Raw genomic sequence first — 17,564 nt, 5'->3', positions numbered from 1 at the left:
CTTGATGTGATCTCAGGATTACAAGAAACAACCAACTTCTTCAGTCTAACGAATTTAATTAATATCGTGTTTGCCATAATTAAGCTTATGTGAAGTATTCAACAGAAGAAGAGTTCAAAATTTGTAACAAAGAACTTGCTACTCATTTATTTTACAAGATGTCTGAAAATGATATTTGAAAATGCTCATTTTAATTTCAACATAGCCATCAGTGTCTTACATAAGATATGATATAGTACGGCATCATATGTAATGCAATTTGAAATTCAGCAATATTGTACAAGCAATTTTGTTTCATTTCATTACTGTAGTATAAAATATTTCATAATTTGTTCAGTTTTAGGGAATAGGTTGAATTTCTGTCTGTAGGTGAACATCACTATGAAGTTTTCAGGAGTTTTCATTTTCAGTAACAAATGAATCTTTCAGGACATTTGCTATTTCTTCAGGATTTGATATCCAACTTGTGTCCAACCTGAAAACCATATAAATAAATATGTTAATGATGCTTTGAAAGGCACAATGTGATTACAGGTACCACACACTTCTAAGGTGTACACTTTTTCAAAACTTTAAACATATACTTAAAGAAGCTCTCTATAACCTGGATTATCTGATGCTTGACCTTGAACCACACTTTCACACACATTCAAGGAATCCACTACAATTGAGGCAGTGAGAAGTGAAGGGATGTAAGTGGCAAAATTAAAAATTTGGAGATAACCAGTTCAAATGGTAGGTGAACATCTTTGTCTTGGGGCAAGAGATAGCACTAGTAGCCCTGGTAGGTGTTGCCGTACAGCATGATTTAGAAAAAAATTCAATGAAAGCCTACTAGGAAGTTATCTTTAAACGTGTTTTACTCAAAACTTGAAAATGGCCACTTACATCCCTTTGCTTCTCACTGTCTCAAGTGCAAATTGAAGAAAAAGAAAAGTAATAAAGTTGGGCACTAAAATAAATGTTATTACAAGATGAGGGGAAAAGTTTCTTTTTTAAGTTGTTGTTTTTCAGCTAAATGCATTTGCGACTGAATTTCTTCGTCAAACGTGACTGCAAAGATATCTTTCATCTCATTATCTTCACATTTGGTTTTCTTCAGTTTCGAGCTACACCAAAACGAAATGGGCGATCAGCTTATTCTTTTTTGGTTAAATATGTATCTATCACACAAGTACGCTGCCTTTCGGACCTATTTTGGGACTAAGTATTTCTGAGTAAAAATCTATTTGTTTCTGATAGATTTTGCAATGAATAATTGCAGCCTAGTTTTGAAACATATTTTTATTTACTTATTTATTTTTAAACCCCGCAACCATTTTTTAAAAAAATTCTATGGTCTATAATTAATTACTATGTGTTTCAAAAAGTTTTTTATACATTTCAGTAACTCTTTTCAGATTTTGTAATATTATTTTTGTAAACATAATACAAAAAGAACTTGAAGCAAAAAATAAATTATATATATTCTGTGAGAAATGTGGGCAATTGCAGTATTAAATCTTCAAATATTCTTTTTAGAATAAAATAAGATGTTATACAGATGTAGATGCATAGATAAATATAGAACTAATGTAGAGATAGATATACAGAGATTGCTAGTAACAAAGATAAAATGTTTTCGTGAAATTAATATTTTTAATTCAGATTGATAAATATGGATAGAGGTACAGTGAATGAACACTGAAGCCGAATTTATTTTCAAAAATTTATAGCTTCGTTACAAATTGTAGTATTTGCCACATGACAGCAAAAACACTTTAAATGATATAAAGTAAAACACCAGTAGTGGTCACTTCAAGGTTTATATGTGAAAAAATAGGGTTCCAGGTCTCCCAAGTTATTCAAAAGTGCATCAAACGTGCAAGTTTGAATCCATCGGGAAACCTGAAATCTCTTTTTTTCAAATATAAACCTTGAAGTAGCCACTACTGAAGCACTGGCCACTACTGATGAGTTTACCATGTGTAATTATTAAAAAAAAAAAAGTAGATTCTGCAATGGGTTTTTCTGGGGAATGAAATAATAATAAAAAAAAAAATGTCTCGACCCAGTGAAGTATATATATTAAGGCTTTAAAGTCTGGTATCATAATATGAATTTGAAAGTCCCCTACTAGCCTAGTAGCCCTTCTTTGAACCCTTTCCAATAAAAAATATTTTTCCTGAGACAAGGAGACCAAAACTGAACAGCACACTTCAAATGAGGTCTTACCAAACTTCTATACAAAGGCAGAAGAACCTTCTTAGATTTGTTTGAAATCGATCTATTGATAAACCCAAGCATTGTATTGGTTTTGTTACTTGCAACGCTGCACTGTTGACTAAACTTGTTCTGACTTATGAAGACACAGAGCTTGAGCTTTACCACTTAGTAATTTTATCTTAATCCTCTTGCTGCTATTTTACTAGTTCTTCATTTTCTAAGTGAGTACAATTAAACTAAATCCTAAGATATCAGAACGGCGAGAATTCAATGGAAAAAATTTATTTTTGACAAACCATCTAGCCTCCGAAGGCGACTAACATTAATTAAAAGACTCCTTTAAAAAGTTGTTACATTAAGAGTAATCTATTTATTTTAAAACAGATGAAATAAAATGAAAAACATTTTATATGAAATCCTTTAAATATATATTTCGCAAAGAAATTATTTAACAAACAATTCAAGTAAAATAATATTTTTAAAAAAAGTATAGAAGTAAAATAACGAGTGCAAAGACTATCCAGTCTCGATAAAATTGCCAAAACTGAAAATAAACACAACATTTGCATGTCAGAAAAGCAATGTCTTTTTTTTCCTTCTCTTTTGTACCACAGACACAACTTCTGAAAATTTTTCAAGGAGTGCCAATGGATCATATGCCTTGTTACTTACCAATGGTTATGTGAATAAAAGGCCATGGCATAGATAGGGAAATCAATAAGCTACTGTCATTGCTTAAAATAGCTTAACTTTTTCAAGAATGAAATTAAACTGATAAATTACAAAAAATGCACTCCAACACTTACTCTGGGTGTTTGATTCCGAAAAAGTATTTGTTGACCGGCAAAGGCACTCCGCAAAACTCGCTGCAAACGGCCCTGCTATAAGCCCCAGCATTTTCCCATACCAAGCACTCGCCGATTTCTAATTCAGGGAGACTCAATCCTTCCCGTAATACGTCTTCAGAGCAACAAGTTTGTCCAAACACTCGGCTTCTGTAAATGGGTCGTTCTAGCTGCACCGATGCTTCCTGAAAGAAAAGATTTGCTTGAATCTAACTTGACTGAAGTTTTTGTTGAAAAATCAAATAAATTCAGACTTTTTATAATGCTACAGTGGTGGTAAAAAAATTGCATCACCCATGCCTCAAAGGAGAGGAGTATCATCCCAACTGCATTCAACACACAGTCAAGCATCCCGTATCCCAGATGATTTGGGGATGTATTTCTGATCAAGGAGTTGGTGAGCTTCACTTTGTGCAAGAAACAGTAAACGCTCAGGTGTATATTGGCATTTTGGAGGAGAAATTGCTTCATACTATCCGGGATCACTTTACTTCAGTTCCAAACCTCATTTTCCAGGATGATTCTGCTCCTTGCCATAGCGCAAAACTGGTAAGTAACAATTTAAAAACCTTTATGCTGCCATTAGACTTAAATTGACATGGGGTTAAGTAATTTTTTTCCTTTAAACTCACACGCAGGTTCAGAAATGGAAAAATGAACATGGGGTCAGCAGTTTGCCTTGGCCCGGAAACAGCCTCAATCTACGTAAACAATTATCGGATTCTTGCTGTTAAATGTTTATTTCAGAAGTTTTGCAGAATTTCACATACATTCGTCGTTAATTGGTCGACCAAAACTTCTCACATAATCCCATTGTTGTGAAAATGCGATCTGACATATTCCATTTTGTCCTTTACCCTCTACTAGAGTTGCTATATAAGACTTATATAGAGCAAGAGCCCATCTACAAATACAAATACAAAAGTGACGACCAGCAACAGGCTCTGGGGCCCAGCTAGACAGGTCCTAGTCAATTTACAATCCCCAGTGAAGATCAATCGCCCTCTTAAAACTATCCACTCCTGTGCTCATTACCACCTCTTCTGGTAAGCAGTTCCAAAGTTCCACTACCCTGCTAAAATAATAATTTTTCCTAATATCCATGTTAGCCTGAGATTTAAATAGCTGAAAACAATGACCCCTTGTCCTGTTTTCAGTGCTAAACTTCAGCCCCGTAACATCTTTCATTTTAATAAATTTAAACAACTGAATCATGTACCCTCGGTCTCTTCTTTGCTCAAGACTATATTTTTAGCCTTCTAAGCCTGGGATCATAGTCTAAGTGAGAAAGTCCATTTATTAGCCTTGTAGCCCGCCTTTGAACCCTTTCCAATACATGAATATCTTTCTTAATATCTTTCTTAAGATAAAGAGACCAAAACGGAACAGCAGACTCCAAATGAGATCTTACCAAACTTCTATATAAGAGCAGAATAATTTCTTTAGATTTGTTTGGAATAGATCTATTGAAAAACCCAAGCATCTTATTGGCTTTGTTACTAGCAATGCTGCACTGTTGGCTAAACTTTAAATCCTGACTTATAAAGAGCCCCAGATCAATAACTTTGTCTGCCTGACTAATGACTGAACCTTGCAAATAATAACTTGTACACTTATTTCCATGCCCTAAATGTAGCACTTGACATTTCCCAACATTAACAGCCATACCCCATTTATCAGCTCACTCCGTAATACGATCTAGATCCTCCTGCAGCTGATTTGCTTGTTCTTAATTTTCTACTCCCCATAACTTTGACATCATCAGCAAAACAATTCATGTTCCCAGAAACGTCACAATCACCCCCCCCCCTACGTCACTGTATAAAGGCTCAAAAATTTTTCTGTATAGCACATCACAGAAAATAAGAAAGGTCGCTATTAGGTTTCCAAAAGTTTCTTCGAAAACAGAGTCATTCCATCATGTCGTGACCTCGTCGTCCCCACCCGCCCATCTCCGATTTGAATGAAATTTCATAGAGGTGCAGACATGCCTTTGAAACTCACCTATACAAGTTTTTAGCTTCCAGGACCTGAATCTTGAAGCTCTTTGATCGATTAAAAAAAGGGCTCCAAAATGGTGGATCAGCTTCGTGAAACAAATTGCCATGTTTAGCACGGTTCCCCCATCCCACAGTTCAAGGGATCAATTGCAACAAAGCGGACTCTATAACAAGTTTTCACTCCCATATAATTCTCAAAAAAAAAAAGGCGAAACACATCTTGTGGTTGCTTTGGGAAAGTCCTCCTTTGGAAAATTTGTTAAAGTTAAGTTCTTAAAAACTTAGTTTTATTAAACAGCAATACTTTTTGTGACTTTGGGAATCTAGTGGCTCTCCCTATGGAAATTATTTGACATTAAAGTTTTAACGAAATGGGAAGATTGGGTGCCGAAGATTGGGCGCCGAGCACTTTGGGCACCGGGAACTTTGGGCGCCGAGCACTTTGGGCGCCGTGAACTTTGGGCGCCGAGCATTTTATACGCCGGGAACTTTCGGCGCCGGCAAGCGAATTTTGAAACCCTCTCAATTACAGTGCATTGGCGAAATTCGGAAGCTGCCAAAATGGTTGGCGAGAATTTCGCAGTGCTGCTCTTTGCGGAGCGCGTTCAATGCTGCTTATGCTCTGCTCAAGCGCCTCTGCTTGCAACCTGTGTTTGAAAACAAAGTTCATTGTAATAGTCGCGATTGTCATAAAGTTCTGTATTTTTAAAACTCTGAACGATATTCTTGGTATAATTAAACAATTATTTGAACACAATATGTATCAAGTTTTTAAATGTTGCAAGTCGTGTATAAATATTACGCTAGTTAAATTTTGTATTGAGACTTATAAATTAAGTTATAAGGGGGAAAATGAGTCTGTTTTTGAGGAGGATTATATTTGCACTAAATGTGCTGAACTCTCAGACTTAAGACTTAAGGTATCCGACTAGGTTCGGAGCAGTTTTTTTTTAAAACACTATTATGAAATAATATTAATGTTTTTTTAGAAGCAGAATGATCTTAAAACATGTATTTTGCTTAAAAATAAACCATAATATCAATATATTTTTTTTAAATGGGTGATTTTTTGGCAAAAAAGACTGAAAATTACCAGTTAGGAGAAACACTGTATTAATAAAAATTAACTAGCTATATACAATTTGCTTAGATTTTTTCACATGTATAAATATTACACATGAAACAGACCGCAGGTTAAGAAATATTTCAAGAATTTTAAGGTTTATGATAAATTACGTGACTTTATCCAGAAATTTCTCAAAAATTTGTCACCCTTTTTCGGTAAAAAAGCTATAAATCAAAAAATATTTCATCATTTACATAATCTGTGGTCTGTTCCACTCACAAGTACTTGCAAGACAGGCATGCCAAATTTCATGCTTGAATACTGAATAGAATTTGCAAAATTATGTTTTCCGTAGCCAGTATCGAGAAATAATTGCATTCTTCAAAAAACGTAAGTAAAGATTCGACTTAACACGCGTTATACTGCAGATGCTTAGTATTCAAATGCTTATAACGTGAGTTCTAATTCGCGTAGATTATAAAACCAAAATGTTTCATAATCTTAAAGAATGGGGCTGTTGAATAAAACTATTTTGAGAAAAAGTGAATTTTGGTCGAAAATCGCCTTTTCAACGTAGTCGGATACCTTAAGATGCTAGTTTTGGAAGCCCAGTTAGTAGAGGGTATAAATGTTCCAGAGATTCAGGGGGAAGTTTCAAATGAGGAGTTAGATTGGGAAACTAAGGGTGTAATTTTGGGGGACTCTATGGTAAGGGAGGTGGGTAACACAGTTGGGAGAGTAAAGCGTAAGGTGGCTTAGGTGTTGTTTACCAGGGGCTCGGGTAAAAGACGTTAATATGGTTGCTGAAAAGAAGGGAGTATTGAATTCACCAAATATCCTAAATAAACAAACAAACCTCTGACGTAGACCGGAAGTAGCGAGTCTTATTTCCGGTTAAGCGCCAATCTCCATTGCTAGATATAGTGGGTTCATAGCGAAAGCGATTTTGTTGTGCTTCTTTAAAAAGCAGAATAATGTCTTCTGCGTATTTCAATGCATTAAATGAGAAAGACAAACTTAGTTATTGTTAAAAATTATCTTTCAATGGCTGTGACCTTACCGATCCTTTAGTAAATGGATGGCGAATCTATTGCTAACGATTGATGTTTACAGTGTTCAGGCAATTTTGTTTTCTTTCAGTTCTAGGTAGAATCATGTCTTTTGCGTATTTTAATGCACGAAATGAGTATAATAGGCTTTGCTACTCTCAAAAATTGTCGATCAACGGATCTGATTTTCCTGATCCTTTAAGTACAGAAATAAGGAAAAAAAAAAAAAAACGAGTCTTATTCGTTTGTCGATCATTACCGTGATTTCAATGATAAGCATTTATGAATACCTCCTAAACAGAAATAAAGTTGATACAAAGTCTGCTTTCAAGAATCACAAATCTACTGGATTGCAAGTATATGTTGTGAATTGTAATTCCTATTCTTAAGTTGAAGAGCTATTTTTTCAAAGATGGAAGCTTTTCTGCACTGTGTTCACACAGAATGGCTATGACAGGGAGTTTTGGTGTCATATTCAATCAATTTTCCTGTTGTCGCTTTTCAGTTCACACACACTTATTGGTTTACAGTTGCTACCTAATTTTCAGGTTTGATATTTAATATATTTTATTACATATTTGTTCATCACTTTTTTTTTGTTTAATCAACTTGCTTCTGTAGCAAGATTGATATAGGCATAAAAAAATTGAAAGATAACAAAATTTAAATTTAATATCCGAGTGCTTTCTAATGCGTTAAAATTGCTTTGAATGTAATAATAATAGCTGTACTATGATACTATACTATAACTTTAATTAATGTGTTTGTTTACCGATTGTCGAATATCTAAATTTATTTACAATTTAGAGCGCCTAATATTAAAGTACCGTCAATAACTCGAAGTCCCAAGAGACGGGTTAAATGGTTCGAGTTATTGATAGTTCGAGCTATGGGAAGTTTTTTTCTCATGAGGTAATGAATAGTGGTTCTTTATTTTAATCACACAAATCAAACTGTTTGAAACCCGTCAAAACACTGGAAACTTTCAGCTTTGCAGGAAGCAAATAAAAAATTGTTCAGGTTGAGTTTTTCTAATAATCAATTTAATATAGATCAATATAGATCTTCACACATTACAGTAAAAATACAAAGCTGATGAAATTAAGGTGAATGTTTCCAGCTCGTAAATACATCGCACAAAGTGTGTTTACTACATAATATTCATTAAGATTCAATCCTTTCGCTTTAAAGCATTGGCTTTGATTCGACGATCAGGACCTTTAGAAATTTGAACATCTTTATTTCTGACATCTTATTTGCTCCTGTCCTGATGCTGTACCCGAAAGCAGAACAACATCCGCTCTTTTTACGAAAATTTTGCGCCTTTGAAATTCATGATTAATTTAAAAAATTCAATCAAATTACAGATACGTAAACAGAGCAATTCGTCGTAAGAAGCAATACAAATAAGACTTCCGCCGGAAGTTTTGAGTGACCCCGTGCAGCCCGCCACCTAGTGCTCAAAAGAGTAAGCGTGGCTTGGAATTTGGTGAATAAGGAGGACATGGTTACTTTGTGGGTGGGAACAAATGATGTAGGCCACAGTAAAAAGGAGGAGTTTTCTAGGGAATGGGAATCCCTGTTGGATAAAGCAACCAGCTTTTCGACGAATGTCCAAGTGGTTGGTTTGCTTTCCAGGTATGGAGTGCATAGGAGCTGGCTAAATCAACCTGCGAGGTGTATGAACTTGCTACTGAAGTCAATTTGCGAAAAGCGCAGTATCAGGTTCATTGATGTATGGAGTCATTGTAAACGGGATTGGATTGCTAGGGATGGCCTGCATCTGAGCTCTACAGGGGTCAAAATGGTTAGTGGATTAATTTTAAGGGCTTCGGAGTCAAAAAACTAAGTTGGAATGGGGGGCATGGTTCAAGCATCAGGTATCGAGAGAATGAAATTTTTTTGGGTATTGCTAGAAATGGAAATAAAGTGACGAACAAGAGTAGTAATGTTAACAATTGTAATTTAGGAAATTTCAGGGTGTTAAATAAAAGCAACTTAGGCATGCTTAAAGTTTTCTATACCAATGCTCGCAGTATTAGGAACAAGATGGATGAATTGAAAAGCATAGTTATGGATGAGAAGTTGGATGTTATTGGAATTACAGAGACATGGGCTACCGAATCTGATGCAGAGTTATTACATATTGCTGGGTATAATTTGTTCAGACAGGATAGAGTAGGTAAAAGAGGTGGTGGGGTTTTATTCTATGTTAGAGACAATTTTATTTGCAATGAATTGGTCATAAATGATAAGCCTACTGATATTGATATGGTTTGGCTGGAGTTGATGAGCAGTAAGGGCGAAAAGCTACGCTTTGGAAACATTTATAGGCCACCTAATTCAAACCAGGGACAAGATAAACAGATGTACAGTATTATTAGTGACATGTCCAGTAAGGGATCCGTTATCATTATGGGGGATTTCAAATTTCCGGGTATTGATTGGAATAATTTTTATCCTGGTAATGGCAAAAAAGAGGAATTTTTAAAAGTAATTGGTGACTGTTTCTCAGATCAAGTTGTAACTCAGGGAACTCGAGAGGAGGCGATTTTGGATCTAGTTTTTTGTGACATAGGTAGTTTTGTTCAGGGGTTGTGTGTAGGGGAGCATATTGGAGATAGTGATCATAACAGTATTAGATTCCGAGTTAAATTTGAAGTGTGCAAAGATGATAATTTTAGGTTTGTGCCCAATTTCAGAAACACTGATTTTGTTGCACTTAGGCAGAGCTTGAAAGAGGTTTTTTCGTCAGGATTGGAAAATAGCGACGTAGATCAGCAGTGGACGGAATTTAAGGATAAACTTGCTAAAACGGTTGGGGACTATGTTCCATTTAGGAGAAAAGGTGTTAGTACCAAAATTTGGCCCATGTGGTTCTGCAGGGAGACTAAAGAAGCTCTTAATTATAAGCAAGCCACTTTTCGTAAGTTTAAAGAAACTGGTCAGAGTGCGGAGAGGCTCCAGTATGGTAAGGCAAGGCGAAATTTTAAGTACTTGGTACGGATTCAGAAAAGAGAATTGGAACAAAGGCTGGCAGATGACATTGATGGGAACCCTAAGAGGTTTTTTGCTTACGCTAATTCTGGGAAAGCTCGAAACAGTCAAATTGGGCCTTTGGTTGATGAGTATGGAAATTTAATTCAAAACGATAGGGATATTGCAAATGTTCTAAATAACTTTTTTTCCAGTGTGTTTAACGATAACTGTATCTCAACAGTTGACACTAACAAGACACAAGCTATTATACAGCTTGAGGATTTTGTATTTTCCAGGGAGGAGGTTTTATTTCATTTGAAAAAGATTAAAGCAACTAAAGCTCCGGGACCAGATAATATTTATCCAAAAATTTTAGTTGAATGTGCAGAGGAATTAGTGGATGTTATTTTGAATATCTTCAATGCTTCTTATAACTCGGGAACGGTGCCAGAGGACTGGAAGCTGGCTAACATAACGCCACTCTTCAAAAAGGGGTCTAAAGGTATTGCTGGGAATTATAGACCTGTTAGTTTGACTTCGGTGATTTGTAAGATTTTCGAAACATTGATCAAAATTAAGATCATGAAGTTCTTAGAGACTAATAGTCTGTTGACTAGTTTGCAGTATGGTTTCAGGAAAGGTAAATCCTGTACTACTAATTTATTGCATTTCTACGACAAGGTTACCTCAGCTTTAGATAACAAAAAATGTGTGGATGTTGTTTATATTGATTTTCAAAAAGCTTTTGACAAGGTACCGCATGTTGCTCTTCTCAGCAAGTTAGCTGACATTGGAATAGGAGGAAAAACTTTACTTTGGGTTAGGAATTGGCTTACCGGTAGGAAGCAAAGAGTAGTTGTGAGAGGAAATCATTCTAATTGGAGTGATGTTTTAAGTGGGGTTCCTCAGGGATCAGTTTTAGGGCCTCTTTTGTTTATTATATTTATGAATGACATCAATGAAAATATTTCTGGAAGCATGAATTGTTTTGCTGACGATGTAAAAGTTATGGGGATTGTCGAAAATGAAGAACAAGTAAAACAGCTGCAAGGGGATTTAGATCATATTACTAAGTGGGCAGATAAATGGGGTATGGCAGTTAATGTAGGGAAATGTCAAGTGCTACACTTAGGTCATGGAAATAAGCGTATGAGATATCGTTTACAGGGTTCAGTCATAAATCAGGCAGAAAATGTTATGGATCTGGGTATCTTTATAAATCAGGACTTCAAGTTTAGTCAACAGTGCAGTATTGCTAGTAACAAAGCCAACAAAATGCTTGGGTTCATCAATAGATCTATTTCTAACAAATCTAAGAAAGTTCTTCTGCCTTTATATAGGAGTTTAGTAAGACCTCATTTGGAGTATGCTGTTCAGTTTTGGTCGCCTTATTTGAAGAAAGATATTTTTGTATTGGAAAGGGTTCAAAGAAGGGTAACTAAATTAGTAAGGGGACTCTCAGATTTAGATTATGATACCAGACTTAATAGGCTTAACATGTATAGCCTGGAGCAAAGGAGAGTCAGAGGGGACATGATTCAGTTATTTAAATTTATCAAAATGAAAGATGTAAATGGATTAAATTTTTGCGGGGAAAGCAGGACAAGGGGTCATTGTTTTAAGCTATTTAAATCTCAGGCTAACTTGGAAATCAGGAAAAACTACTACTTTAGCAGGGTCGTGGGCACTTGGAATAGCTTACCGGAAGAGGTGGTAATGAGCAAGGGAGTGGATAGCTTTAAGAGGGCCATTGATCTTCATTGGGGACTAATTAATTGACTAGGACCAGCCTAGCTGGGCCCAGAGCCTGTTGCTGGTCGTCACATTTGTATTTGTTTACAAATGCTACTTGTGCAGTCGTGAAAGCTTGGCTTCATCTTCATACGTTATGGCTTTCATATTTTAACTCTTATTATATTTTAAATCCTTGAAACTTATGTTTTGTCACATACAATCTTATATTGTTAAACAACCACGAATTTTGTTAGCGTTACTAAAAAGTTGTTATATTGTTGACTAATATAATGTAAAAAATATATGAATTTTTTAGTATATATTTGACATTTCTTTTAATTCAGTATTGATTCAATGTATTTTAATTCGTAAATATACTTCAGTTTGATTCTTCTGTGCGTTGAAGTTACGCATAATTCAAATTGCAGCCGATATTCCTTTTATATTTTCCGAAAAATATTAAAATGCATTTTACTTATGAGTTAAAAACTAGTTGGGTTGTAAAACAGTCAGAAAATATTAAGAATTTTTCCTACTTTTCCTGCAATCCTACTGGTGATTAAAAAGTTAAAGTTGAAAATAAAGAATGATAACGGAATATCATATCAATTTATTTTAAATACTAATAAAATCTCGGTTGTGTTTCTTTTAAAAAAAACCTATATTGTCCCCTCAAAGCAACAGTAAGATATCTTAGTGTTATATCTGTGATTAGGTATGTTACTGTTGTTCTGAAGCTATGATGTATTTTGGTTCTGCATTAAAAAAATCCGAGTTTAGACCAAAATATCTAGGACAGCATCAAGACAATTAAAAAAAAAAAAAAAAAATTCTAAAGATGGAATGGCAGATCTACCATGTTGCAAATCGTAAGGGGCTCCCAGGACCATAAGGCTATAAAGATAATTCAAAATTGCAGTCCTTTTTTTTATTATTTTTTTTTTACTTAGTTCTATGATAGACAAAGACTTAATAAACTTTATAGAAATATCAATATTTTGAAATTTACCAAACTAAACAATGAGATGGGCTGGTCATTTCTCAAGAATGGAAAATGACAGAGCTGCGTTGACGGTCTTTAGTGAGGTCCCATTTGGACAGCGACCAATGGGTAGACCAAAAACAAGATAGGTCGACTGTGTGGACTCTGATTTTGATTTCATTAAAATCAAAAACTGCAGGTCAACGACAAAGAAGAGGACAGCCTGGCGGGATCTCCTGAAATAGGCCAAGGCTCGCAATGGGCTATGCAGCCAATTATGATGATAATTACAGACAAAGGGGTCCCCAAAAATATATTTCAATGGGCCTCTTAAACCCATAAATCAGCCACTGAAATCTAATCTTCTGGTAACTCTGAAGTAATTTGAAGTGAATATTTACCAAATACTTGAACTACCTATAATCTGTGAAAAGGTAATTGTTTCTTATTCACAGTAATTATTACAATTGGCTAAAATCACATTGGTTTGCTTAAGACATGAATAAGTACAGAAATTCTTAATTTCTTAGTATTCCTGAACTGCTAATACTTCGTATAAGCAGGCTTGTCATTTCGAATTTTTCCAGGGTTTGAGGGGTGGGAGAGGGTGTTTACTCAATGCAAATTTTATTGCAGGAACTACAACCCCTTATATGTAACATTAATTTCTCAAAGCTAAGGGTGAGGCAATTGACCCTCCTAAATGACAGGCCTGCTTATAGGAAGTTTAAATTTCGACAGGGTCAACAAGAGGCCATGTCTGCCTGGTGTAAACCTAACCGGCAGCTCTGTAATGCTGTGATTAGGATTTGCGTAGCCTTTACAATATTCCCAGGTTAGGTTTGCCCGAACTATATTGGGCCTAGCTAGGAATCCAAGTGATATATTTATGGAGGGCTGGCAAGCCCTAGCTGACAAGGGGTCTACAGTGATTCCCAACTTTTAAAGAAAATTACATTGTTGTAGAAAAACATGTATGGAACAATTCAGCATTAAGTTATCCAGGGCTAAGGTAGATATGCAATATACCGACAGCCTGGTTATGACATACAGAGACTACAGTTTCGTCATTGTTATGGACTCATCAGTCTGGAACAGTCAATAACTAAGCTGGAGGCAGATGTCATCTCATTGATGCTTAGAGTGCCAACAGACTGGTAGCTAAATTAAAATTAACACACCAGCGAGAGTCCCCAGCAATGGTGCAGTTCAACTCGTCAATTGAAAGCAAAGCATGGGTATAAAGCAGTTTACCACCTTTTAGCTAGGGCTAAGGTAGAACTACAGGCAACATACGGAAATCATCTCATTCAAAGTGAATGAGTCTCGTATCTGCCTTTCAAACTCGGTTCTTGAATATTTCAGACTGATGAGCCCATAACAAGGATGAAACTGCAGTCTCTGGATATCATGACTGGGATGTCAGTATATTGCATGTAATTCTGCTCTAGCCCAGTCTTAAGGACGGTAACTTTCTGCTTTATATATGCATTGCCTTCGATTGTTTAGTTGAAGCACACCACTGCTGTGAACCCTTGTGATTTGCTCAATTAAATTTAGTTACCGGTTTGTTGGCACTCTTAGCTTCAATGAGATGACATCTGCCTTCTACTTGGTGATTGAACATTCCAGACTGATGAGTCCATAACAAGGATGAAATTGCAGTCTCTGGATGTCATACATGCATAATTGACAAATGTGTAAAAAAAATGTTTTTCTTCAAATCTTGCTCATAATCATCATTAACTTTCAAATTGGAAGCAGCAATCAAACAAAATGTTAAGTTCCTGTCTTGAATCTTGAAAGATATGTGGGCCTTTCTTATAGTTTTCTCAATTTTTTTTTTTTTTTTTTTTTGATGCCATATCACTTTGATCTGTTTGATTCTTATTTCACTGTTAATTAGCAATTGCAAAAAGTTTTTATTTCAAAGCAACTATCATTAAATGAAATACATTTACTAGCTGCAAGTTTACCAATAAGACAGGTAATTTAATTGATTTAATCTGCCATTACTAATAAGCCAGCTAGTGTCGAGAAAGCAGGTGGTAACCAAGGCTGAGGAATTGGAGGAAAAATGACTCCGACTCTTTGAATTTGAAAAGAATAAGGTTTTGCCAAAATGTCTTCTGTTGAAAGGTTCTTCATTTATAAGGGCGTAAGGATTGGTAGGAGCACCATGGGCTCTCACAAGCCTTTGCACTGAATCTTATTCAGCTCCCTATTCTGCACAAAGTATGAATTAGAGAAGACGATTGAATGTCATGGAGAAGCGTGCCATATCTTGCGCTCACTTAGGCTTCAGATCTTTTCCTTCCCCTAATTTTCCTTCCACTTCCACAGTGCCATGAATTCAAAATTAATTATAATGCAAGAATAATTAACTGCAAGCTCCTTCTGCAAACTTATATGGATTGCTTTGAACCTAAAAAAGAAAAACATGGGTGGCTCACAAGTTGTAGGATGCTTACTTTGGCTCAAGAGCCTCCCCCTCCCTTTCCCCCGACTACCAATCACTTCTGAAGTGCTCCAAATTCAGAGTTAATTACAATACAATATGAATAGCAACCCCTTCTGCAAGTTTTCCGGATTGCTTCACATGCCATGAATGTAAGGGAAAAAACGGAAACGAACAAGTTCAAAGGGTGCAAGAATGCAGTAGCCAAGGCATAGGCGGATTTAGGCTGTGAATTCTGGGGGTGCAACAATACAGCAGTGGCGTAGCTAGGGTGGGGCGAAGAGAGTGGTCCGCCTCGAGCGGCATACTTTTCGGGGGTGGCGATTCAGCACTTTGACTCCCCCGGTAACTAGGGGGTTGACCCCCTAGTTAGCGGGGGAAAATGAAAAGTTTTACCGCGTTTAATTTTTGAAAACAATTATTTTAAAAAGTAGGAAAATGAAATGTCATAAAACATTTACGACCAGAAAAAATGTGTTGATTATATTTTTGTATAAAAAAGTTTCGTTTTTACGATCGCGATTTTCGTAAAAGTATCGTTTTTGCGAGCGCGATTTTTGTAAAGGATTAGTTTTTGCAATCGCGATTTCTGAAAAAAGTTTGTTTTCACAACTACTTCTTCTTCCCCTTTTTTTAAACTGTTTTTTGGTTTTTAATTTCTTCCATTCGTACTATGCATTCATTTTTTTTTAAAACGAGAGCTAATTTTCTTTCGATCGGAAATATCATGAATGTGACGTTTCGAGCTCTTTTCATAGTCTTTCACTGTTATCTTTAATTAACAGTGAGACAATAAGAAATTATGTTAGAATGTGTCAGTGCTGGTTTCTATAGTATTTATTCAGGGTTGGGCTAAAATTTGAAAAATATTTTTTAAAGTTTTCCTTTAAAAAGGTTTTTTAGAGAAAATTTGTCCCGCGTAGGTCTGTCCCACTTCATTGCATTAATATGATATAAATGCTATTTTTTTAAAAAAATAAGAGACTGTTTTAGAAACTATATTTTCTGTACTTGGTAACTATTTTGGAGACTATTACTCGTATTAAAGGCAACTAAAGCAACTATTTTTAGTAGTGGAACTCAGTGATAGCCCTGCCCACTCCTTCAGAAATTTTTGAAATTTTACAGTGGAAATGTTGGATTTTAGTTGATTTCAGAGTGATTTTATTGCACTGTTTACTGGAATGATGTGTAAGGATTTTATATCGTTTTTGAGGAAATATATCACAATAGCCATATTTTTTGACTCAATTAGCCATGGTTGTTTTAAAGAAAAAGAAAATTGTAGTGTTATACCAATACATACCCAATTACAGAGTATAAAAGTTGTTATATAATACAGCACTGAAATATAATTAAAGGAATGTTTTTATTTGATTTATGTAATTATTTATCATCTTTCTTTTTTAAATGGAGAAATACTTCCTTTTAATTCGTGTAGCACAATTTCTCTCGCACTGGCGATGAGTGGTGATGGGTCACACAATAAGCTGCATATTATTGTATTTTTTAGGTTTGCTTTTAAGTAAATTAACTTGCAATTAGCTGTAGAAATATATAAGTTGTTTTATACAATTCCTAAGAAGAAATATATATTTCCTCCTGATATATTTCTTTTATATTTTCTCTGAGAATCCAACCAAAATTGTTGGGGGTGCCGCGCACCCCCTGGCACCCCCGCAAATCCACCAATGAGCCAAGGGCTCCACTTTGGCTCCCCTCCCCCTCTAACTTAACTATCACAGGTGCTATGAATTCAAAGTCAATTATACAATATTTGCTGTAAACTCCTTTGATAGGGAACATTTTAATATAATTAAGATTTTGGTGCAATCTGCAAATTGTTATCAATTATCAGTTTATTCAGGCAAAATTAACAAGGCCAAAAAAAAAAAAAACTTTTAGAGCTCTGAATATATTATTATCATTAGCATACAGAACTCACACCTATTAGACTATAATGATTTAGTACAGTTAAAGAGTGACACAAGCTCGGAGCATAAAACAATCGAAATGGAACAGCTTACAGTTCCTGGGGCCAATGACTACTGATTGCGAGTAGTTGGTGGTAGCCAAACGTGTCATTTCAATTTTTTCTAGGAAATGGGGGGGGGGGGAGTGTGCAAAGGCTGACACAGGTCGCTCAAATTCTCACGAGCACCAGAGAGCATAGGAGCAGTGACTCAACATCTTCCCACACATCCTTTCCCCTTTTTATTTTTTTTTTATAAAACTAAAAACTGAGA

At 35.5% G+C, this 17,564-nt stretch overlaps 1 protein-coding gene across 1 annotated transcript in view; it reads right to left on the bottom strand.

Annotated features, from left to right (window-relative positions):
- Positions 1 to 99: 99 nt before the first annotated feature.
- LOC129219926 (antizyme inhibitor 2-like) overlaps positions 100 to 17,564 on the bottom strand; it is a 143,008-nt gene continuing 125,543 nt past the window's right edge. Inside the window, exons 10-11 of the mRNA XM_054854243.1 lie at positions 3,012 to 3,235; positions 100 to 475 (exon numbers count right to left, since the gene is read on the bottom strand). Of these exons, the coding sequence (XP_054710218.1) occupies positions 391 to 475; positions 3,012 to 3,235 (309 nt within the window). The 3' untranslated portion in view covers positions 100 to 390. The remainder of the gene's footprint in view (positions 476 to 3,011; positions 3,236 to 17,564) is intronic.

This window comes from Uloborus diversus, chromosome 4, assembly GCF_026930045.1.
Source record: "Uloborus diversus isolate 005 chromosome 4, Udiv.v.3.1, whole genome shotgun sequence".
NCBI classification, from domain to species: Eukaryota; Metazoa; Arthropoda; class Arachnida; order Araneae; family Uloboridae; genus Uloborus; species Uloborus diversus.
This window is presented reverse-complemented; position numbering and strand designations above follow the sequence as displayed.